At 46.0% G+C, this 24,621-nt stretch overlaps 1 protein-coding gene across 3 annotated transcripts in view; it reads left to right on the forward strand.

Annotated features, from left to right (window-relative positions):
• LOC139582718 (kelch-like protein 29) overlaps positions 1–24,621 on the forward strand; it is a 341,969-nt gene that overhangs the window by 293,847 nt on the left and 23,501 nt on the right. For all 3 annotated transcript variants that reach the window (XM_071412971.1, XM_071412973.1, XM_071412974.1), the window contains 3 exons: positions 930–1,128; positions 16,664–16,846; positions 18,406–18,586. In XM_071412971.1, coding sequence (XP_071269072.1) covers positions 930–1,128; positions 16,664–16,846; positions 18,406–18,586 — 563 coding nt within the window. The remainder of the gene's footprint in view (positions 1–929; positions 1,129–16,663; positions 16,847–18,405; positions 18,587–24,621) is intronic.

Consider the following 24,621-nt stretch of genomic DNA (forward strand, 5'->3'; position numbering starts at 1 on the left):
ATGCAGAGGGTTGCAATTCCATTGAATTGGGGATAGTTTAACGAAAATATGCCACAAGACCTTGAATTTCCTTGTGTATCAAACAAAAAAAGGTTCACTGTTATAAGCTAACTTTTTTGAGGAATTTAATCAAAATTCCCGGGCTTAACTTCCCATGGAAAGAGAGCGAGTGAGACAGTGACAGCGGAGGGCCAGGGGGAGTGGCAGCAGAGAAATACTCTTCTCAGGTGTGTAGGTGTACCGTTCTTTGCTGCCTGTCATTAGTGATCACGTTAATGCATGCATCATTCAGAGGTCACCTCTCTCTCACACACACACACACACACACACACACACACACACACACACACACACACACACACACACACACACACACACACACACACACACACACACACACACACAGACTATTGTTCACAGCTGTTCCATAGCCACTTAGCTGCGCTCTGAGTCACTTAGATGATTGAATACACCTCTGTCAGACACACACACACACATCACTTAAGCACTGTACTCAGCTAAAAACATGTTAAATAGAACTACATGGGCTGCAGCCTAGTTACCCAGACTCATTTTCTTTCTTTGCACATTAAATACCAGTGGTTGATATTGAGTCTTGTGTGTTCATATTTGCCATTGTGGTGTTGCCGGAGATGGACATGAAAGTAGTCCGTGGCTGGTAGCACAGTCTTTCATATTTGGGTATGTTTATTCGTTGCTAATCTAACAGTTACTTGGGGCTTCCAAGAGTTCTATCGCTTTACTGCTGTAGAATATTTTCTCCCTTTAAGTAGTCAATTGACTCTCTCCTTCCCCGCTCCAATCCTTCACCCCTTTATCTCCCCCGCACCTCACTCCTTTATCTCCCCCTCACCTCACTCCTTTATCTCCCCCGTACCTCACCCATCTCTTCTCTCTCTCTCCTGCAGCATGTATCAGAGTTGTTAGCGGTGGTGCGTCTTCCCTTCATCCACCCGTCTTACCTGCTGAACGTTGTGGATAACGAGGACTTAATAAAGACGTCGGAGGCGTGTCGAGACCTGGTCAACGAGGCCAAGAGGTATCACATGTTACCTCACGCCAGACAGGAGATGCAGACTCCTAGGACACGACCACGGCTATCTGCAGGTAGGTGTACACACACACACACAGTTTAAATAGTTTATTTGAATCCACAAATCGCATTGCAGTCGAAGGATTCTAATATTTCATAGGTTATGGAAATATGGTTACAGAAAGCACCTTGTCCATACAGCCGTTTGACAGCTGACACAGAGCAGTACCTTGCTAGCTGGTTTGCATTTGTCCTCTACAGGTCTGCAGTCTGAAGGCCACGTACTGTCAGTATGTAAATGGCCGAGACTTCCAAATATCAGCAAACAAGTTTGCACTGATAACCAATGCAGTTCAGGCATGACACGAAGGGCTGGTATTTCAGAAACTTGTCAGAAAAGGCCTGCTCCATGTAGGAGTCAAAAGAGCAGTCCACTTCCAAAATGAGCTCTTCCTTCTGGCCTCCCCCCACAACAATATCTGGCAGATTTGGTATTAGGGCTGGGCGATATGGCTAAAATATCATATAGCAATATTTTTCACATTTTTGATGGAATTTTGATATTTAATTACCAAAGTTCTAAATATGCTTTTACTATAAATCTTCGTACTTCAGGACTTTAAGCTTGGCATCAGATATATGTAAAGGATTTCAATGGGCTTTCTCTATTCTAATTGTTTTGTTGTTCAATCTAACTTCAACCCAAAATCATTTTAAGCATTTTCGTATATTTCTTCATTTCCTGCACTTTTGTTGTAATTTACACACTGCCACGTAGGGCTGCACAATAGATATGGGCGAACATTCTAGGCCTAGTGTATTGGTGTTGCAATTATTGAAATAGAATAATTATTGTAGTTCAATAGTTTGAATATATTGGGCAGCTTGAATATGTTTGACATGACAAATTAATAAGCCCGGGAGGAATCATTGTGACTGGTCAGGATCCAAAGTGTTTGTTATTTTTTCCAAGGGGAATTTACATGAGATGTTTTCTCATATAGCCAGCTAGTTAGCTCTCTAGCTAACATATTCATGCTTATTCTAGTGCCCTCTGATTTTAGAAGATACTGTTGCACGAACAACATGCTGATCTAGGCCTATGCCAGCACTGGTATCAGGCTGTATTAGCTGGCTACATTTGCTCTGACTGATTTACATTTAGCTAGTTAACTAGCGATTAGCATTATCTAAAATAAGGTATACCTCCCAGCCCTATTTGGTATACAAAAACATTAACATTAAACCAGCCTCCTCTGACAAGAGAATGCTTGTGAATATGCACTGATGGTGGTACTGTCTCTCACCATCTATCAGGTTGAGGCGTTCATGTCCTGCTATGTATAAGTCCATCTATGAACGGCAACCATTAGCAACATGTGAATAGGACTCGATTACATGCGACTCTCACACACACACACACACACACACACACACACACACACACACACACACACACACACACACACACAAGCTGTCACATGCATGCCAGGACATGCGATGGAGAAGGAGTAATAAAGATAAACTGAAATTGATATTTGTGCCATGAGATGGAAGGAAGGAAGAGAAGGACATTTTTACCCAAGATTAAATTATTTGATCGCATAAAAAATATGTATGTATTGGTTTCCCAAAATCAAACAGAGTTTGCGTTGTGTGTGAGCCAAGCACAGACCGATTTACTATGAAATCTTTGGATGGCTTACCATAAGTGTTTCTGGGCTGAGGAACTCAGGGTGCTTTTACAGTAGGCCCAACACATAAACATATATTAGGGCATTCTAAACACCAACTGCTGTCCAGACATTTCTCTTATTCCAGCCAGCCAACTATTCACTTCACTTCCAACCATTCAGGCAGTTCCATTCAATTTGTTTACATCATTAAATCAGATATTTATGGAAATAAGTAGCCCTGGACGGACGAAAAGTAAATTGCTTTTGGCCGTTAGATTTTCCTGCCGTTCTGCCACGTCTCTCTCTGGTCCCTCCTCAATAAAGAGCTGTCTAATTACTGTGAGTGTGTGGTGTGTGTGTGTGCCTGCGTGAAACTTATTAGAGCTTAACACCGACAGCAGGAATAACACATTTTCTGCTTGGTGGAGTTAAGGTAATTGCTAAACAAATGTCACTTTGTGGTGTGGACAGTTTACAAGCCTGCCTTCTCCATTCTGCTCAAGGTGTGCACACACTCATCGGTAAACGGAAAGTAAATGGTGTTAGTTTAATGGTTTGTATTTAATTGCAGAGTGGTGTTAACTACTAGCCAATAAAGTATTATTCGTCTGACTTTGTAAAAAACCCTCTACCTCTCTCTCATCTGAGGTCAGAACTGTCTCCAAGAATGCCTCCCAAATGGTTCCCTTGTCCACACGTGCCCTGGTGAAAGTAGTGCACTATATAAGGAATGGGGTGCCATTCGGGAACACAGCCTAGAATGTAGGGTTCTGGTCAGGCTTGGCCCCTGGTTAGTGTTAGATTGAGTATGGTGTTGGACTGGCCATCTGGTCATCTGTCTGACTGGGTCTGAGATGCACAGCAGGGCCCGGTCAGATGGACAGGGAGGCTGGGAGAGGCTGCCTCGAGATAAAGGTCACTTACTCCTAATGGTGAGGAGTACATTTTGGGTTTTGTATAGCTAATTCAAATAACCAACTCACCAAGCTTTGATTATTTGAATCAGCTGTGCAAAATCCAAAACATGCACCCAGGGAGAGGCCGCAGGACTGAGTTTGGAAAACCTGCTCTAGATAAAGATCACTTACTGCTGATGGTGAACAGGAGGAGGAGGAAGAGATGGTGGATGGGGAAAGATATGGAGGGAGAGAAGGAATTACATTTTTTCTTTAAGAATTGAGGGAATGTGGTGTCGGAGCTTATGCACAGGCTGGTGTAAATGTGAGCACGTATAGACAGAGCACCACCTGAGCTGGTAAATGTGAGCACGTATAGACGGAGCACCACCTGAGCAGGTAAATGTGAGCACGTATAGCCGGAGCACCACCTGAGCTGGGAAATGTGAGCACGTATAGACGGAGCACCACCTGAGCTGGTAAATGTGAGCACGTATAGACGGAGTACCACCTGAGCTGGGAAATGTGAGCACGTATAGCCGGAGCACCACCTGAGCTGGGAAATGTGAGCACGTATAGCCGGAGCACCACCTGAGCTGGGAAATGTGAGTACGTATAGACGGAGCACCACCTGAGCTGGTAAATGTGAGCACGTATAGCCGGAGCACCACCTGAGCTGGTAAATGTGAGCACGTATAGACTGAGCACCACCTGAGCTGGGAAATGTGAGCACGTAGACGGAGCACCACCTGAGCTGGTAAATGTGAGCACGTATAGACTGAGCACCACCTGAGCTGGGAAATGTGAGCATGTAGACGGAGCACCACCTGAGCTGGTAAATGTGAGCACGTATAGCCGGAGCACCACCTGAGCTGGTAAATGTGAGCACGTATAGACGGAGTACCACCTGAGCTGGGAAATGTGAGCACGTATAGCCGGAGCACCACCTGAGCTGGGAAATGTGAGCACGTATAGCCGGAGCACCACCTGAGCTGGGAAATGTGAGTACGTATAGACGGAGCACCACCTGAGCTGGTAAATGTGAGCACGTATAGACGGAGCACCACCTGAGCTGGGAAATGTGAGCACGTAGACGGAGCACCACCTGAGCTGGGAAATGTGAGCATGTATAGCCGGAGCACCACCTGAGCTGGTAAATGTGAGCACGTATAGCCGGAGCACCACCTGAGCTGGTAAATGTGAGCACGTATAGCCGGAGCACCACCTGAGCTGGTAAATGTGAGCACGTAGACGGAGCACCACCTGAGCTGGTAAATGTGAGCATGTATAGACAGAGCACCACCTGAGCTGGTAAATGTGAGCACGTATAGACAGAGCACCACCTGAGCTGGTAAATGTGAGCACGTATAGACGGAGCACCACCTGAGCAGGTAAATGTGAGCACGTATAGCCGGAGCACCACCTGAGCAGGTAAATGTGAGCACGTATAGCCGGAGCACCACCTGAGCTGGGAAATGTGAGCACGTATAGACGGAGCACCACCTGAGCTGGTAAATGTGAGCACGTATAGACGGAGTACCACCTGAGCTGGTAAATGTGAGCACGTATAGCCGGAGCACCACCTGAGCTGGGAAATGTGAGCACGTATAGCCGGAGCACCACCTGAGCTGGGAAATGTGAGTACGTATAGACGGAGCACCACCTGAGCTGGTAAATGTGAGCACGTATAGCCGGAGCACCACCTGAGCTGGTAAATGTGAGCACGTATAGACTGAGCACCACCTGAGCTGGGAAATGTGAGCACGTATAGACTGAGCACCACCTGAGCTGGTAAATGTGAGCATGTAGACGGAGCACCACCTGAGCTGGTAAATGTGAGCACGTATAGCCGGAGCACCACCTGAGCTGGGAAATGTGAGCACGTATAGACGGAGCACCACCTGAGCTGGGAAATGTGAGCACGTATAGACTGAGCACCACCTGAGCTGGTAAATGTGAGCACGTATAGCCGGAGCACCACCTGAGCTGGTAAATGTGAGCACGTATAGCCGGAGCACCACCTGAGCTGGGAAATGTGAGCACGTATAGACGGAGCACCACCTGAGCTGGGAAATGTGAGCACGTATAGCCGGAGCACCACCTGAGCTGGGAAATGTGAGCACGTATAGCCGGAGCACCACCTGAGCTGGGAAATGTGAGTACGTATAGACGGAGCACCACCTGAGCTGGTAAATGTGAGCACGTATAGCCGGAGCACCACCTGAGCTGGTAAATGTGAGCACGTATAGACTGAGCACCACCTGAGCTGGGAAATGTGAGCACGTAGACGGAGCACCACCTGAGCTGGTAAATGTGAGCACGTATAGACTGAGCACCACCTGAGCTGGGAAATGTGAGCATGTAGACGGAGCACCACCTGAGCTGGTAAATGTGAGCACGTATAGCCGGAGCACCACCTGAGCTGGTAAATGTGAGCACGTATAGACGGAGTACCACCTGAGCTGGGAAATGTGAGCACGTATAGCCGGAGCACCACCTGAGCTGGGAAATGTGAGCACGTATAGCCGGAGCACCACCTGAGCTGGGAAATGTGAGTACGTATAGACGGAGCACCACCTGAGCTGGTAAATGTGAGCACGTATAGACTGAGCACCACCTGAGCTGGTAAATGTGAGCACGTAGACGGAGCACCACCTGAGCTGGTAAATGTGAGCACGTAGACGGAGCACCACCTGAGCTGGTAAATGTGAGCACGTATAGACAGAGCACCACCTGAGCTGGTAAATGTGAGCACGTATAGACAGAGCACCACCTGAGCTGGTAAATGTCAGCACGTATAGACAGAGCACCACCTGAGCTGGTAAATGTCAGCACGTATAGACGGAGCACCACCTGAGCTGGTAAATGTGAGCACGTAGACGGAGCACCAGCTGAGCTGGTAAATGTGAGCACGTATAGACGGAGCACCACCTGAGCTGGTAAATGTGAGCACGTATAGCCGGAGCACCACCTGAGCTGGTAAATGTGAGCACGTAGACGGAGCACCACCTGAGCTGGTAAATGTGAGCACGTATAGACAGAGCACCACCTGAGCTGGTAAATGTGAGCACGTATAGACGGAGCACCACCTGAGCTGATAAATGTGAGCACGTATAGCCGGAGCACCACCTGAGCTGGTAAATGTGAGCACGTAGACGGAGCACCACCTGAGCTGGTAAATGTGAGCATGTATAGACAGAGCACCACCTGAGCTGGTAAATGTGAGCACGTATAGACAGAGCACCACCTGAGCTGGTAAATGTGAGCACGTATAGACGGAGCACCACCTGAGCTGATAAATGTGAGCACGTATAGCCGGAGCACCACCTGAGCTGGTAAATGTGAGTACGTATAGCCGGAGCACCACCTGAGCTGGTAAATGTGAGCACGTATAGCCGGAGCACCACCTGAGCTGGTAAATGTGAGCACGTATAGCCGGAGCACCACCTGAGCTGGTAAATGTGAGCACGTAGACGGAGCACCACCTGAGCTGGTAAATGTGAGCACCTATAGACAGAGCACCACCTGAGCTGGTAAATGTGAGCACGTATAGCCGGAGCACCACCTGAGCTGGGAAGATAAGTCTCAAGCGGAAAAAGAAAGAGAAACGGCGTGAAACCCTTCTTGCCGTGCGCACTCAATCTGTGTGTGTGTGTGTCTGTAGACCTATCTCCCTGCCAGCTGTCTCTGGTGTCACAGCAGGAGACCACCAGCTACTCTCTCTCATCCCTTCTCCCCCTCTACTTCCACTCTTTTACGTCACCACCTGATCTTTTTTCCCCTTCATTTTCCTCCTCTACCTCTTCAAACAATTCTTAAACCTCCTGTTCCATCTTTTCCTCGTGTTCCTCTCTCGACCACATCAGGTCACGTAACTGTCTGATACACCTGCTAAAGAATCTTGATATAAACTCTGCTGTATAAGATGGCCTACCTAAGCCGCCTCTGCGTGCTTATGGGAGTGTAGTACAGTGTTGACTCATAATGACCCACTCACACATCATTCAGGTGATTCTCCGCTGCTAATTGGAGACCGTATATGCATGTTATCTTTCATTAGGTATTCTGAGGAATTGAGGGATTACATTGTGAATTACATCAGAAGCTAGTGCTGTGCTGAAAGTTCATTGGGTGGATTGCATTACACACACACACACACACACACACACACACACACACACACACACGTCAGGCCCCTTCCTCACAGCAATGTTCAATGTATCCCCAGTAAGGAAAGGCTATAGCCAAACTGTTAACTTAGCTCAGCCAAGTGTACTAACACAAATGAGCTGTAATGACAAACACTACACACCACAGTGCTTGGGCCAAGCTATATGTGCATTATCTACACGCCACAGTGATGCTCTACCACATGCAGACATATATACAGGTTAGAGCAGGAGGGAGGTCTGAAATAAAATCTTACCTCTGACCATTTGCACTGATCAAGTTCACCTGCCGCAAGCCCAGCATCTACATAAGAAATGATGAAACAGACACAGCACCAGCGAGAGAGCCCACAAACTGCATAGCAGCAGGCCTGGAAGGGTCAAACACAGACTTCTATCACAGTTTAGACTCCTGTAGCTCCAGTCATGGGTTTGAAGCCTTATGGTGCGTTTGGTTGGAGAGGCCAGCGGCAGCTTTGAACTGTAGTAGACCTCCAGGTGAGCCTGATGAATCAGTAGTCAAATAGTCAACATCTTCAAATGCACCAACACACTCAATTGGAAATGGAGCTAAAGGGTGAATATAAACCAGGGATGGCCAACTCTCCACCTGGAAAGAGATTTAGCTAAAGGGTGAATATAAACCAGGGATGGCCAACCCTCCACCTGGAAAGAGATTTAGCTAAAGGGTGAATATAAACCAGGGATGGCCAACCCTCCACCTGGAAAGAGATTTAGCTAAAGGATGAATATAAACCAGGGATGGCCAACCCTCCGCCTGGAAAGCTAATGGGTCTGTAGGCTTTTTATCAGCTGCTCATCAGTGCCTTGGTTATGAGGTGTTAGAGCAGGGCTGCAGCAAAAGCCTGCAGACCCAGTAGCTCTCTAGGAGGAGGGTCATTTTAAAACAGTAAAAGTCAAGAAGTAGAAACGCACTCAGTGGATAGAGTAGCCTGCAGGTCCAGAGTAGTGGAGATGTTGGGAAGACTGTTTAAAGGCTGAAACACGCGTCCTACATTTAGAATGGTGACATCTTATTCAGACCTCTGTTCCACCGTGGCCCTTTGGGGAAGACATGAGGCACCACTGAGACAGAAATGAGAACTACAGAAGAGCACAGAGAAGATCATATGCTATTTCGATCTGTCCTTCGTCTGAAGCACAGCCCTAATTCACACACTGTCTTGACTAGAGCCCTGTTTCAGCCAATATCATTTATTTCTCATAATTGTTTTTGTCACCACCTCCACTCCAGCCATTCGCTTGGGAGATGGTACTTGAAACGTGTGATTTTGGATGGCAATTATAGGGTTTGTTATTTTGGGTATTTGTGACTCACCACCTGGATTCGTTCTTATGTAGCAATATTTCTGAATTTCTGTTTTTTATGGTGGATGAAAGTAGAGACTCAGCTACAAAATGGTTTATCATACACTGAATTTGAGGAACAATGGGAAAGTAATTCTGCTTTGAAAGTTGATCAACTTGTAAACTCCCTTTTGAGAAAACGGTCTTTAAATGTTTTGGTACTACTATTGGAGAGCCCTCTTTGTCTACACTCATTCAGCATTGTTCACACCCTCTTAAGCCTTAGCCCCACCCATCTCTTTAAGGGTTGATCCAACCGTTATGTACTAACTAGCCAGCTTCCATACATCTGAGAGCTTCTATCTGTGGTTTTGCGTTCAGAGAGAACACTGGACGCTCTGGCTAATAAGTAGGGTTGTTCCGAAAGCTCTGACCTCACAACACAGCCAAGCACCCAAGCTAGCTGGCTAACATTGGCTAGCTACTTCCAGACACCTAATGAGAGAACACCCCACTCTGACCATTTTATTCACCCTAGAAGAGCTGATTAGGCCTTTTTGATATTATCCAGAGCGTTGGTGACTAACTGTGCTGCTGGCAAAAATTCAATTGCGCTTTGTTACCGACACCGGACATATTCAACGGGTGTTGAGCATTCAAAAATGCATCACTTATTCTGCGCTCTGGCACACTAAGATGAGTATTTTAAGAAATGTAGCTAGATAGCAAGCTAGGCAAACAATGAATCCCAACGCATGATGTAATGTTAGTTAGCAAGCCAGCCAGCTAACGTTATCTAGCTAACAGTACACTTTAACTTGAAATAAAAATACTTTGTCAAAATTAGAGTGCAGTCTTTTGTTAAGACTAGCTAGCTAAACAATGGACCATAATCACAACTCATGACGCATGAATCTGCAGGTAGCTAACCAACCCGGTTCTATGGCTATAACTAGTCAAGCAAATGTCTGAGATAGCTACTAAGAATAAGATCATACATGTAACGTTAGCTAGTGACCCAGCCAGCTAACGTTAGCTAGCTAACAGTACACTTGAAATGAAACCACTTTCTGTCAAAATTAGAAATGTGTAATATCTGAAAATCTTACCAGTATATATCATGGTTGGATGCGTCTCCTGTCTGATGCCATGCATGGTTGCCTTAGTTTGACGATGTAATCCAGACTGGTGTTTTATCCATCTCCTTCGCTATCGTACTCAAATTCCACTGTTTTCAAAACTCGGTCCTCTAGAAAGTGGAGAGCATACACAACTTTAGCTAGCGAGCCAGCCAGCTAACATTAGCTAGCCAACAGTACACTTTAACTTGACAGTAGGTTTATTCAGGTTTACTATGCATAAAAAATAAAAATAAGGCCACGTTCGACACGATTACCAAAACATACTGACCAGCTCCAATAGACAGACGCGTGCTTTATGGTAAACCAATCTGAACTCATCTCTCGTGTCATTATCTCAGGCGATCATGGCTAGCGGGAAGGTTGCTACCTTTTTCTGTGGCTAAACAAACTGGGCTCGTAATTTAACAATTGTATTTGTATTTACAGATGGCATACAAGTTTGATATTAAGGCACATGAAAGTTCACGTTTGAAAAGGCATTTCTGCCCAAAAAAAAAGTTTTTTAAACATTGAAACAGCTCTCCTGTGAAGTCGTGACTTGCGACATACGCCTAGTTTCCTGAATCGGGTCACATTTGTGTGCAAGCGTGGGCGGGCGGGAGGGCATGCTTGTGTAAGTGTCCAGTGATTATTCAGGCTGGTTTGTTTTAAAGAACCAATGTAGTGTGAGATTACTTTGTGTTACTCTAAAGAGGAATGCATCATGGTCCGCACTGCTTGAGAATGGCTGAGTCACACACACACACTATGAAGCCAAAGCTTGCGAAATTTCTTCAGCATATCATAATAATATCTCTTTCTTTGTAATGTGGAAAGATGTAGTAGAGCGTCAAATTAAATATTTAGGTGGAGATGTTTGTTTCTCGTCTTATTGGTGAAATGTTGAACAAATACATAAATATCACGTCATACATTAAAATGGTAGTGTGACCTCGGGTCTAAATATGTTCAATGAATATAAAACCCATGGCTGTTGTCATGACGACACAGCTTTCTGACCACTTACCAAGTTAAGCCATGGTGTTGCATGGAGGTGAAGGATCAACTAAAATGTATTTATATAGCCCTTCTTACATCAGCAGATATCTCAAAGTGCTGTACAGAAACCCAGCCTAAAACCCCAAACAGCAAGCCATGCAGGTGTAGAAGCACGGTGGCTAGGATAAACTCCCTAGAAAGGCCAACACCTAGGAAGAAACCTAGAGAGGAACCAGGCTATGAGGGGTGGCCAGTCCTCTTCTGGCTGTGCCGGGTGGAGATTATAACAGAACATGGCCAAGATGTTCAAATGTTCATAATAGACCAGCATGGTCAAATAATAATAATAACTTAGTTGTCGAGGGTGCAACAAGTCAGCACCTCAGGAGTAAATGTCAGTTGGCTTTTCATAGCCGATCATTAAGAGTATCTCTACCACTCCTGCTGTCTCTAGAGAGTTGAAAACAGCAGGTCTGGGACAGGTGGCACGTCCGGTGAATAGGTCAGGGCTCCATAGCCGCAGGCAGAACAGTTGAAACTGGAGCAGCATCACGGCCAGGTGGACTGAGGACAGCAAGGAGTCATCATGCCAGGTAGTCCTGAGGCATGGTCATAGGGCTCAGGTCCTCCGAGAGAGAGAAAGAAAGAGAGAAGGAGAGAATTAGAGAGAGCATACTTAAATTCACACAGGACACCGGATAAGACAGGAGAAGTACTCCAGATATAACCAACTGACCCTAGCCCCCCGACACAAACTACTGCAGCATAAATACTGGAGGCTGAGACAGGAGGGGTCAGGAGACACTGTGGCCCCATCCGATGATACCCCCGGACAGGGCCAAACAGGCAGGATATAACCCCACCTACTTTGCTAAAGCACAGCCCCCACACCACTAGAGGGATATCTTCAACCACCAACTTACCATCCTGAGACAAGGCCGAGTATAGCCCACAAAGATCTCCGCCACGGCACAACCCAAGGGGGGGCGCCAACCCAGACAGGAAGATCACGTCAGTGACTCAACCCACTGAAGTTGGTACTGGGGTTGGATACAAGATGGATACTGGCTGGCTGACCTACTTAACTCAGTGTCTACCCAGAGCTAGAATATGCAGTTTGCCCACACCACACATACATGCACACAGACCAAATCTGCATATGCAATGATTTTCACATTAGCAGCCTGGATGAGTGTGAGATTGTATGAATCTGAAGCTGTGGGTAGGTCAAACGGTCACATTTGGCATGGAGTGCGTGCAAGCGTGTGTGTGTGGGCTGGCAGAGAGCTTGCTAGTGCAGAGTCCCTGTCCCATTGTGACTGTCACTCAACCTGGCTAGTCCCCTCACAGCAGGCCACAAACACACACACTAATACACACACACACCATGAGAATACCCTTAGAGCGCACACACAGACTCAAACACACACTACCTGATTCTATGCCAGAATACTCTCTCAACTGGGGCCACACACTCTGAGGCCCCTGGCCTCCCGATCCTCACCATACCATATTACCCCCCTGGGAGAGAGACCATAAGGTTAGAGAGGGAGGAGGAGAGGGAGCGATTGGGCGGAGAGGAAAAGGTGAGAGTGGGTCTTAGTGATAGACTGAGGTATGAGTGAGATTAAGGGGAAAAAGAGGGTCCAAGAAGACGAGGGCAATGGGAGAGAACAAGATTGAACTGAGTAAAGAAATATAAGAGATTGAGATGTGGGAGAAGATGAAATAAAAACTACAACAGGAAGCGGGGCTGAGGTGAGAGGGATAGACGGAGAGAGCAGGGTTTAGCCATTGGGTAAAAAGAGGAAGGGTCAGAGTAGGGAGTAGAACAAGGAGAAACGCGGAGAGGTACAGACGGAGCTGTATTTTCTGTTCAATTGTGAAAGATATTTAGTCATAGAAATACAATCTTACCCAAAATTATAAGATAAATGTGAAAACCTAAACGATTAACTTAAATGCGTATCTAAATAAAAATGCTGTGTTTTATCCTCCTGTCACAACCTAAGTAAAAAACTGTCATTAATATTTGGCTTTTTGTTCTGTTCTGGCTTTTCCATACTGTTACTAGTCATTACTATGCCTTTTCTAGAAGTCAGGTTAAACCTAGAACCAGTATTAACTGTATTTTTACAATTCTCTATTATTATTATTGGTTGTAATTGCTGTTAATATTATTACCACTGAACATGATCATTATTGATTTTTTACTAACAGTCTAGTATATTCCTGTATAGTGCTGTCTTGTTGGACCGTTGTTGTCATGTTTACTTTGACAATGTAAAGGTTTTGCTTTCCATGTCAATAAAGTAGATTGAATTAAATTTAATTGAGAAAGCGGGAGATAGAGGAAACTGGACTGGTGCAGCAAAGGTGTGTGTACAGGAAATAAAAGCTCCCCGAGAGACATTTGTGTGTAAGAACCTATGGCGTGTGGAGGAGGAACCCTTACTTAGTCCTGCTGTGATGTAAATGACAGGGAGTGTGTGTGAACAGTTGGGAGCATGCTGGTGTCAGGGATAGGAGTCATTAGGAGGTAGTGGCTGTGGTGTGTGTTCCGTGGAAGCTAGGCTCAGCAGGTGGGCAGCTAACCTGCCAGAGTTCTCGCCCCTCACCTCTCCTCCTTTCCTCTCATGGTCACGACACGGGAGAGAACACAAGCTGTCAGCATCTCAGTTATCTCTCCATCCCTCCATACATCCTTCCTCTTCCCCCACTGTTTCAGCAGCTGAATGACATCAGCCCCTGTGTGGATCTGTTGTCAAGGAGAATGTACTGCATGCTCACACGTGTCTAGCAGCTCTACCCGTGATGTGATGTGATCCACCACTGGCTGGATTCACTTTCACCCTGGCTGTCTCACAACCCTCAGAGGACGTTTTGGCTCCATGTTTGGATCTGCTATGTATGAACAGTTTCTAGTTACTCTACCAGAGGGGGAGATATGGAGCAAGAGAGAGCCAAGGACAAAGACAAGGGTAGGTAGAGAAAGAGAGAAAAAAATAACATTCCTTCAGTTTTTCTTTCTTTTGAAGCCTTTTTTTCACTTCCCTAACAAGTGGAGAAGTGTCTCTGTTTGACCTCTAAGAGCAGGTGACAGAGGTATCCCACCTTCCATTCAGATGTCATGTTCACTAACAAAACATTTTGCAATTGAAAAATAAAAAGATGAGTCGCTTATCTTGGCAGTTACTCCACCATCCCTGGTGTATGTATGAACCTTCAGGTTGTTATGATGCATGATGATGTAGAGAGAACAAGGATCTAAACACACATGCATTCAACCAACACATTATGTATGTTTCTTGTATATGTTCTGTGTTGAGATACATGGTTGGCATTTACCTCAGGACTGAGAATCACACATTCAGCAATATTGTACTGTATATGAGCAGTGTGTCAGCTGAAGTTGTGCTGTAGTTGGTACCTGATGGTTGTGCTGTTGCCACTCTGAATACCACTGCACTCAGCGGTAAATCTTTTTATACTGCTCATCTTCCTATATATTATCACTATTCCTCTGCTTTAATAATCAGTCAGTGTTCATTCACCCTTATCTTTGTAGTTACAATGGCAACACATATTAATATTTGGTAAAGCTCTAGCACATTTGTGGCCCATTTTTGTTATTAAACTGCCCTCAATCTTTGGAAGAAGCAGTGCATGTTTCCATCCATCCTATCCCAGTGTCAGCTGTGGCTGAGGCAGCATTTACCTCTTCTCTCTGCTCATCCCACTAAAGCCTTCTGTTCTCCTCTCCTTTTCTATCAAAAGCTCTCGCTGTATTTTAACAGCCCTGGAGAAAGACAGGAAAAGAGAAAATAAGGAAAGCTGGAGAGCAGCTTTAGTTAAAAGATGACCGCAGTGTTTAAAGGGATGGAAGGATGGTGAAGGAAGAAAAGGAGTGGTGGATGGTGGTTGTCAGGGGAACGAGGGAGGAGAAGGAGTATTGATCCAGGAAGATGAGCCAGCGGTTAGAATCCTAGCTATGGAATGATTGAGGAATAGATCTCTTTCCTTCTTTGGCTTTCCCTTTCTCCCTCCCTCCCTCTATCAAACTGCTGTTGAGGACTAAGAGGCCTGGAGATACATGTGGCAGACAGCCAGTGTGTTTGTGTTTTGGATCACTGGTGTTTTTATACAGCATATGCTGCCACACACAAACACACATGCAACCACAAACATACACATCACTAGCATCTTTATACAGCGTATACTGCCACACGCAACCACAAACACACACACTACACATCACTAGCATCTTTATACCACGTATGCCAACAGTGTGTGAGAGATGAGGCACCAGTAGTGTACTGAACACCATGGTTGAGCACTGAACATGGAGAGAATACTTATACTGGCTGAGAGCTCTGATCAAAACACACACACAGGTGAATGGAGGTGCTGCTCTGAATTAGATGAGACCCAGAATTAAAATGCTGTTGTGTTTGCAGTGCTGCTGTTCTTGAATATCCACACATTGATTTAGCGTATTGATTTAGTAAGGGTTTGAGGCCATGCTGTGAGTCTCACTAGCACAGAGAGAGAAGTGATGTGCATCTATGGGAATGGAGTAGAGGGGGCAGAAGAGGGTTGGGGGGTAGAGATAGTGGGAGAAAAGTGTTTTCTGTGGCAATGGAGGTAGAGACTGAAGGAGGGATGCAGACAAGAGAGTTATCTGTATGGGACTGGAGAGTAGAGTGCTGCTGCAGCCTAACAGATGGCAGAGAGAGCTGTCTAGATAATTGAGTTATATTTCCCACTTTACACACTACACTTTCCTGCACCAAGAGGAAACTTTGTCAGTTTGCATTTTGGTTTTGCATATCCCTGAGAGGCTATTGAATTGGAAATAACAATAAACAAGGCCTGCAGGCTGCTAAATTGAAAACCATCTGAAGCCAAGTTTGGTGCCGTCTGTAGACTAATTAGAGCCATGTCCATCACCCAAAAGGAATTGTCCACAATCATAGGTCACAACCTTCCAAAATCCTGTTTAGTACGTGACAAACCTGAGCTTCCCACTTCCGAGGCTACAATAACCACAGCCCATTTCTCAAACTGATTTGCCTGTGATCTATCACATGTCATATTTCTCCCCACACAAATGGACTAATTGTTTGTTACAAACATTGCTTGAACCCAACTATGTCGCTAGTTCCTATGCTATCGCAGGATCCTAACTGTGCTATCACTATTTACATTTCATTGTAAATAAATACTACCAATTATTGCACCTGAACCTCTGACAGTTGCTGCTCCAAACCAATTAAATAGGCTGGCGGGTCCTTTTAACAGAAACACTGCTCTAACGCACAAAAACAGCAACCTCACCGTATGATAGGTTCTGCAAACACTTGTTTTATGAGTTTCTCTGTCTCCCCCCACCCCTTCTCTCCCCCTCCCTCCCTTCTCTCCTCTCTCTCTGTCCCTCTAGGTGTGGCGGAGGTGATAGTGTTAATCGGTGGTCGTCAGGCCATCAGTATGAACCAGCGTTCTCTGACGGCGGTGACATGTTTTAACCCTCAGAACAGTAAGTGGTTCCCATTGGCCAGCCTGCCCTTCTACGACAGAGAGTTCTTCAGCGTCATCTCAGCTGGGGACAACATCTACCTGTCAGGTAGGCTAACGACGTGGACCGTCACACACATACACTATATCTGTTTATCCATACATCCAGTGTAAAGCTTTAAAATGATCTTCATATTATTGTTCCCCTATATTCCTCCAGAGGTCTCTGTCCTCTGTACTATATTCCTCCAGAGGTCTCTGTCCTCTGTACTATATTCCTCCAGAGGTCTCTGTTCTGTCCGCCGTACTATATTCCTCCAGAGGTCTCTGTTCTGTCCGCCGTACTATATTCCTCCAGAGGTCTCTGTTCTGTCCGCCGTACTATATTCCTCCAGAGGTCTCTGTTCTGTCCTCTGTACTATATTCCTCCAGAGGTCTCTGTTCTCTGTACTATATTCCTCCAGAGGTCTCTGTTCTCGTCCAGTCTCCATTTGTGTACATCTCCTATACAGAGGTAGACCTTTATGTTGGACTGTGAAACAGAACACTAGAAACGCTGAGAGAATTTTCTCCCCTCTCTCATTTCCCATGGACCTGGCCTGTGTGTGTCTGTTGGGAGGCAGGCGCTCAGTGGGGACATCATCAGTGTGCAGTAGTACTAACCAGGGCTGAGGACTCTGTGTTCCTCCAGATAATGGATTGAATGTCCACTCTGTTTGCTGCTTTCATACCTAGCTAGGTAATGCATTGTAACAGTGAGGGGTAGAAATAAGGGTGAATATACAGGCATGGTGTCTTGGTGGTGCCTTGTTACATTTGCCCCCAGGTCATAACGATTCCAAAATGACTTATTGTAAACCAGTAAAAAAAATAATCGATTTGGATATTTTTAACATTGGTTAAATTGTATATGCATTTTATTTAGTCTGTTAGTCGGTGTGATGGTAGCTGACGAGTGTGTGTGTGTTTCAAGTGGGACAGAGTCGGGGATGATGGTAACTGACGTGTGTATTTTATGTGTGTGTTTCAGGTGGGACAGAGTCGGGGGTGATGGTAGCTGACGTGTGTATTTTATGTGTGTGTTTCAGGTGGGACAGAGTCGGGGGTGATGGTAGCTGACGTGTGTATTTTATGTGTGTGTTTCAGGTGGGACAGAGTCGGGGGTGATGGTAGCTGACGTGTGTATTTTATGTGTGTGTTTCAGGTGGGACAGAGTCGGGGGTGATGGTAGCTGATGTGTGTATTTTATGTGTGTGTTTCAGGTGGGACAGAGTCGGGGGTGATGGTAGCTGACGTGTGTATTTTATGTGTGTGTTTCAGGTGGGACAGAGTCGGGGGTGATGGTAGCTGACGTGTGTATTTTATGTGTGTGTTTCAGGTGGGACAGAGTCGGGGGTGATGGTAGCTGACGTGTGTATTTTATGTGTGTGTTTCAGGTGGGACAGAGTCGGGGGTGATGGTAGCTGACGTGTGTATTTTATGTGTGTGTTTCAGGTGGGACAGAGTCGGGGGTGATGGTAGCTGACGTGTGTATTTTATGTGTGTGTTTCAGGTGGGACAGAGTCGGGGGTGATGGTAGCTGACGTGTGTATTTTATGTGTGTGTTTCAGGTGGGACAGAGTCGGGGGTGATGGTAGCTGACGTGTGTATTTTATGTGTGTGTTTCAGGTGGGACAGAGTCGGGGGTGATGGTAGCTGATGTGTGGTGCTACATGTCTCTATTGGACAACTGGAATCTGATGTCCCGTATGACGGTGCCTCGCTGCAGACACAACAGTCTGGTCTACGATGGGAAACTCTATACCATCGGAGGTCTGGGTGTGTCAGGAAACCTGGACCATGTAGAGAGGTAGAACACTGACACGTGTCTGGAGTGGAAACAACTGATAGTGGCTTGAGCTTTGGATGCTGCTAGTGTAGCAGTAATGGAAACATGTTTGCAGGTGCTCTGTTGGCTATACTTATATTGAAGTTATTTCATGAAGTGTCTTGTATGTTAGGTTACATCGACTAGCTTTTTCAATAGAGCCTTGTGCATAGATGTCCCTTGTGCATAGATGTCCCTTGTGCATAGATGTCCCTTGTGCATAGATGTCCCAATAGCCAGAAGGATGGCTATTGTCTGTATATCCCTGTGTGTGTAACTGTCCTGAGCTGTAAAGGACAGTTTAATGTCAAACTTGATTATTGATTAGTGGGTAAAATCCCTTTGATCAGAAAGCAAGACTTCCATCCACGGCAGTGCAACAATGAGACTGAAGGGCCTATGAGGAGATGTGAATGGCAGTGGTAAAATGGCTTTATCTTCTGCTGCTCTCCACACACGGTCTTGATGCTGGGCTGGGGAGATTAAATTGAGCAATCAAAATAACATTACAGAATGTAATGGAACAGACTGCTGCTGCTCATTACAGAACTGAATGGATCTCCCAAGCCTTTCTCAATGCAATGACACACACACACACACACACACACACACACACACACACACACACACACACACACACACTGTGAAGCCGCTCTCAACGCAACAACACACACACACCGACACTCTCTCCATGTAACATCGATCCCTCAAATGGAATCATCTAATTTGATATGTCTCCGTAACGCTGCCATGCTGTGTCATTAAGGCTGGCTGGCTGGAATACTGAGCCCTGTAATGGAAACGCATTTGATTCCTCTGCCTCCAGTCGCAGCTCGTAATTACAGACCTAGCAGTGTATCTTAGCGTTTACAGCCAAACAAAGCAGTGACGTGTGTGTTCGGAGACCCTCAGCCAGTGTCCATTATCTACAACTTTCTCTGTCTGAAACTGTCAAAAGGTTCTGTCTGTTATCGGGGCACTCAGATGAACCGGGAAAGCAGTGGTAGAGGGGAAACTATGTGTAAGGGGTTCAACAGAATACTATGAACCACTAATGGGTGTACAGAAACAGCAGGAGTGTTTTATCTGAGTGGTTGAAATATTGGTGGATGAAATGAGGGATATTTATACTCCCGCACGCACACACACTCAGCCATTTACACACCCAGTGTTGTTAAGCCATTTATAATATAGTAATATCCTTCCAGTATGGCTGGGCCAGCTGATTTCTCATCAAAACAGCATTAAAACATGACAGGACTTTAACCTCAGCTCTAAAGATTTCTCACTGCCGTCTCACAGGTGGTCTTTCATTTGCTCTCTAGCTGGACATATGGTAGTACAGTAAGTCTGTCTGTTGGTGTACCGGGGTTGGTAGTACAGTAAGTCTGTCTGTTGGTGTACCGGGGTTTCCGTTATGAAAATGTGGTGCCCGACATTTGACCGGCAGCATTTTAATTTACCGAACATATCTGAAATTTGGGAATTAATATGGAGTTGGTCCCCCCCTTTGCTGCTATAACAGCCTCCACTCTTCGGGGAAGGCTTTCCACTACATGTTGGAACATTGCTGCGGGGACTTGGTTCCATACTACCATTAGTGAGGTTGGGCACTGATGTTGAGCGATTAGGCCTGGCTTGCAGTCGGCATTCCAATTCATCCCAAAGGTGTTTGATGGTGTTGAGGTCAGGTCTCTGCAGACCAGTCAAGTTCTTCCACACCAATCTCTGTATGGACCTCACTTTATGCCTTCCCCAAACTGTTGCCACAAAGTTGGAAGCACAGAATGTCCTGTGTGGCTTAGTTAGTAGAGCATGGCGCTTGCAACGCCAGGGTTGTGGGTTTGATTCCCACGTGGGACCAGTAAAAAATATAGAATCGTCTAAAACATCATTGTATGCTGTAGTGTTAAGATTTCCCTTCACTGCAAGGAAGGGGCCTAGCCCGAACCATGAAAATCAGCCCTAGACCATTATTCCTCCTCCACCAAACTTGACAGTTGGCACTATTTCGCAATGGGATTTTTTGTTCCCCGGGACAATAGACAGGCACCAAATTTTATTTATCGGCATTTACATTTTTGTAGTGACAAAGCCAGTTATTACCAGCGAACGGAAACCTTGACATGTACAGTAGGTCTGTCTGGTGGTGGCCATCCGTCAGTAAAATTAAATAACTCCCACATGTTGTGCTTGCGAGGCTGGTTATGGCACACGTCAACTCCATCCCAGACACCCTAGACCCAATCTGATTTGCATACCGCCCCAACAGATCCATAGACGACACAATCTCAATTGCACTCAACATTGTCCTCACCCACCTAAATAAGAGGAATACCTTTGTGAGAATGCTGTTCATTGACTACATCTCAGCGTTCAACACCATACTCCCCTCCAAGCTCATCACCAAGCTTAGGATCCTGGGCCTGAACACCTCCCTCTCCAACTGGATCCGAACACCATACTCCCCTCCAAGCTCATCACCAAGCTTAGGTTCCTGGGACTGAACACCTCCCTCTCCAACTGGATCCTGGACTTCCTGACAGGCCAACCCCAGGTGGTGAGGGTAGGCAACATCACCTCTGCCACACTGACCCTTAACACAGGGGTGTGCGCTTAGTCCCCTCCTGTATTCCCTGTTTACTCACGACTGTGTGGACATGCGCCACTAACACCAAGTTTTCCGGCAAGACGATCAGAGGCCCGATCACCGGCGACGATGAGACAGCCTACAGCAGGGGTGTCAAACTCATTCCATGGAGGGCCTAGTGTCTGCAGGTTTTTGTTTTTTCTTTTCAATTAAGACCTAGACAACCAGGTGGGGAGTTACTTACTAATTAGTGACCTTAATTCATAAATCAAAAACAAAGGTGGAGCGTAAACCCGCAGACACTCAGCCCTCCGAGGAATGAGTTTGATACGTGGCCTATAGGGAGGAGGTCCGTGACCTGGCAGTGTGGTGCCCGAACAACAACCTCTCCCTCAACGTCAGTAAGGACAAGTAGCTGATAGTGGACTACAAGGTGGCGAGCACGCCCCCATCCACGTATACCGCTGCAACTCTGTTTATCATATATCCTGATGCCTAGTCAACTTACCACTGTACATATCTACCTCTATCAATCCAGTATCCCTGCACATTGTAAATATGTTACTGTATATAAACTCAGCCAAAAAAGAAACTTCCTTTTTTCAGGACCCTGTCTTTCAGAGATAATTCGTAAAAATCCAAATAACTTCACAGATCTTTTTTGTAAAGGGTTTAAACACTGTTTCCCATGCTTGTCAATGAACTTAATGAACATGCACCTGTGGAACGGCCATTAAGACACTAACAGCTTACAGACAGTAGGCAATTAAGGTCAGTTATGTATAAACTTAGGACACTAAAGAAGCCTTTCTACTGACTCTGGAAAAACATCAAAAGAAAGATGCCCAGGGTCCCTGCTTATCTCCGTGAACGTGACTTAGGTATGCTGGAATGAGGACTGCAGATGTGGCCAGGGCAATAGATTGCGGTGTCTGTACTGTGAGACTCCTAAGACAGCGCTACAGGGAGACAGGACGGACAGCTGATTGCCGTCGCAGTGGCAGACCACGTGTAACAACACCTGCACAGGATCGGTACATCCGAACATCACACCTGCAGGACCGGTACAGGATGGCAACAACTGCCCGAGTTACACCAGGTACGCACAATCCCTCCATCAGTGCTCAGACTGTCCGCAATAGGCTGAGAGAGGCTGGACTGAGGGCTTGTAGGCCTGTTGCAAGGCAGGTCCTCACCAGACATCACTGGCAACAACGTCACCTATGGGCACAAACCCACCGTCGCTGGACCAGACAGGACTGGCAAAAAGTGCTCTTCACTGACGAGTCGCGGTTTTGTCTAACCAGGGGTGATGGTCGGATTCGCGTTTATCGTTGAAGGAATGAGCGTTACACCGAGGCCTGTACTCTGGAGTGGGATCGATTTGGAGGTGGACGGTCCTTCATGGTCTGGGGCGGTGTGTCACAGCATCATCGGACTGAGCTTGTTGTCATTGCAGGCAATCTCAACGCTGTGCATTACAAGGAAGACATCCTCCTCCCTCATGTGGTACCCTTCCTGCAGGCTGATCCTGACATGACACTCCAGCATGACAATGCCACCAGCCATACTGCTCGATCTTTGCGTGATTTCCTGCAAGACAGGAATATCAGTGTTCTGCCATGGCCTGCGAAGAGCCCGGATCTCAATCCAGTTGAGCACGTCTGGGACCTGTTGGATCAGAGGGTGAGGGCTAGGGCCATTCCCCCCCCCAACTTGCAGGTGCCTTGGTGGAAGAGTGGGGTAACATCTCACAGCAAGAACTGGTAAATCTGGTGCAGTCCATGAGGAGGAGATGCACTGCAGTACTTAATGCAGCTGGTGGCCACACCAGATACAGACTGTTACTTTTGATTTTGACCCCCCTCCCCTTTGTTTAGGGGCACATTCACATTAAATTTCTGTTACTCACATGTCTGTGGAACTTGTTCAGTTTGTTGAATCTTATGTTCATACAAATATTTACACGTTAAGTTTTCTGAAAATAAATGCAGTTGACAGTGAGAAGTCGTTTCTTTTTTTGCTGAGTTTACTATGCTTTTTATTTTGTCTGTTTTTGTTATTTTTTTGTTTTACATTGTCATGGATTACTGCATTTTTGTGTTTAGAGTACGCAAGAAAGGCATTTCACTGTACTTGTGCAAGACACATTTAAAAACGTGAAACTTTACCAACATTTCTGTCTTTTGTCCTTCGCCAGCTCTCCATCCATGGTCCATATTTTGGCTCTTCATAGCGTTATTTTGTAAGATGCCATTTTGTTGCATTTTTGTCAGCGGCCTATCCATCTGTTTGATATATAGGACAATTCCACAGTAACAGAATGCTGTACAATTTCCAGAGGAAATAGTTGTTTGGTTTTTAACTTTGCAATCATTGGTTTTTGTTTGACATACATTTTAAAGTGGGAAATCTGAGTTTCGGCATAAATCTGTTACTCATGGAATTGCCCTATAGTGATGTGTGATGTCAGGTGTGTGCGTGGCTGGTTCAGTGTGCAGTATGCCCAGCAGCAGCCTGACTGACTGGGCCTCTGCCCTGAAGCTCTGCAGCCACAGTTGATTTGCCCACTTAGGCACTGATTGGCACGGCTGATTGAGGTTTGTTTACAGGCGTCTGTGTGTGCACGTGTCTACACGTTTCCATCTCTGTCAAGGCCTTAGCCTTGTTGCCTCCAGCCTGCCCTGCCTCCTAATTTGTGGCCTGGCCGTCTATCTTGCTCTTGGTTTCACGGATCTTAACCGTGAAATTCTCCTACATTCACAATTATGTCCTCAATCAGTCTGTCAGTCTGTCTCAGGGCTGCTACCTTTTTATACCAGCCCAGCAGGAGACCACAGCAACAGTCTATAGAAAGCTGTCTCTGACTCACTCACATTATAACAGCTATTCTACACACCCCTCTAGTGGATTAGGAATGACTGAAGTCAGTACACATACAGTGCATTCAGAAAGTATTCAGACACCTTCCACATTTTGTTACGTTACAGCCTTATTCTAAAATGCATTAAATAAAACATGCTCCTCATCAATCTACATACAATAACCCATAATGACAAAGCGAAACAGGTTTTTGGGAAGGCACACACCTGTCTGTATAAGTTGACAGTGCGTGTCAGAGCAAAAACCAGGCCATGAGGTCGAAGGAATTGTCCGTAGATCTCTGAGAAAAGATTGTGTCAAGGCACAGATCTTTGGAAGGGTATCAAAAAATGTCTGCAACATTGAAGGTCCCCAAGAACACCGTGACCTCCATCATTCTTAAGTGGAAGAAGTTTGGAACCACCAAGACTCTTCCTAGAGCTGGCTGCCTGGCCAAACTGAGCAATCAGGCGGGAAGGTCCATGGTCAGGGAGGTGACAAAGAACCAGCTGGTCACTGATCAGTTCCAGAGTATCTCTGTGGAGATGGGAGAACCTTCCAGAAG

Source organism: Salvelinus alpinus, chromosome 8 (assembly GCF_045679555.1).
Source record: "Salvelinus alpinus chromosome 8, SLU_Salpinus.1, whole genome shotgun sequence".
NCBI lineage: Eukaryota > Metazoa > Chordata > Actinopteri > Salmoniformes > Salmonidae > Salvelinus > Salvelinus alpinus.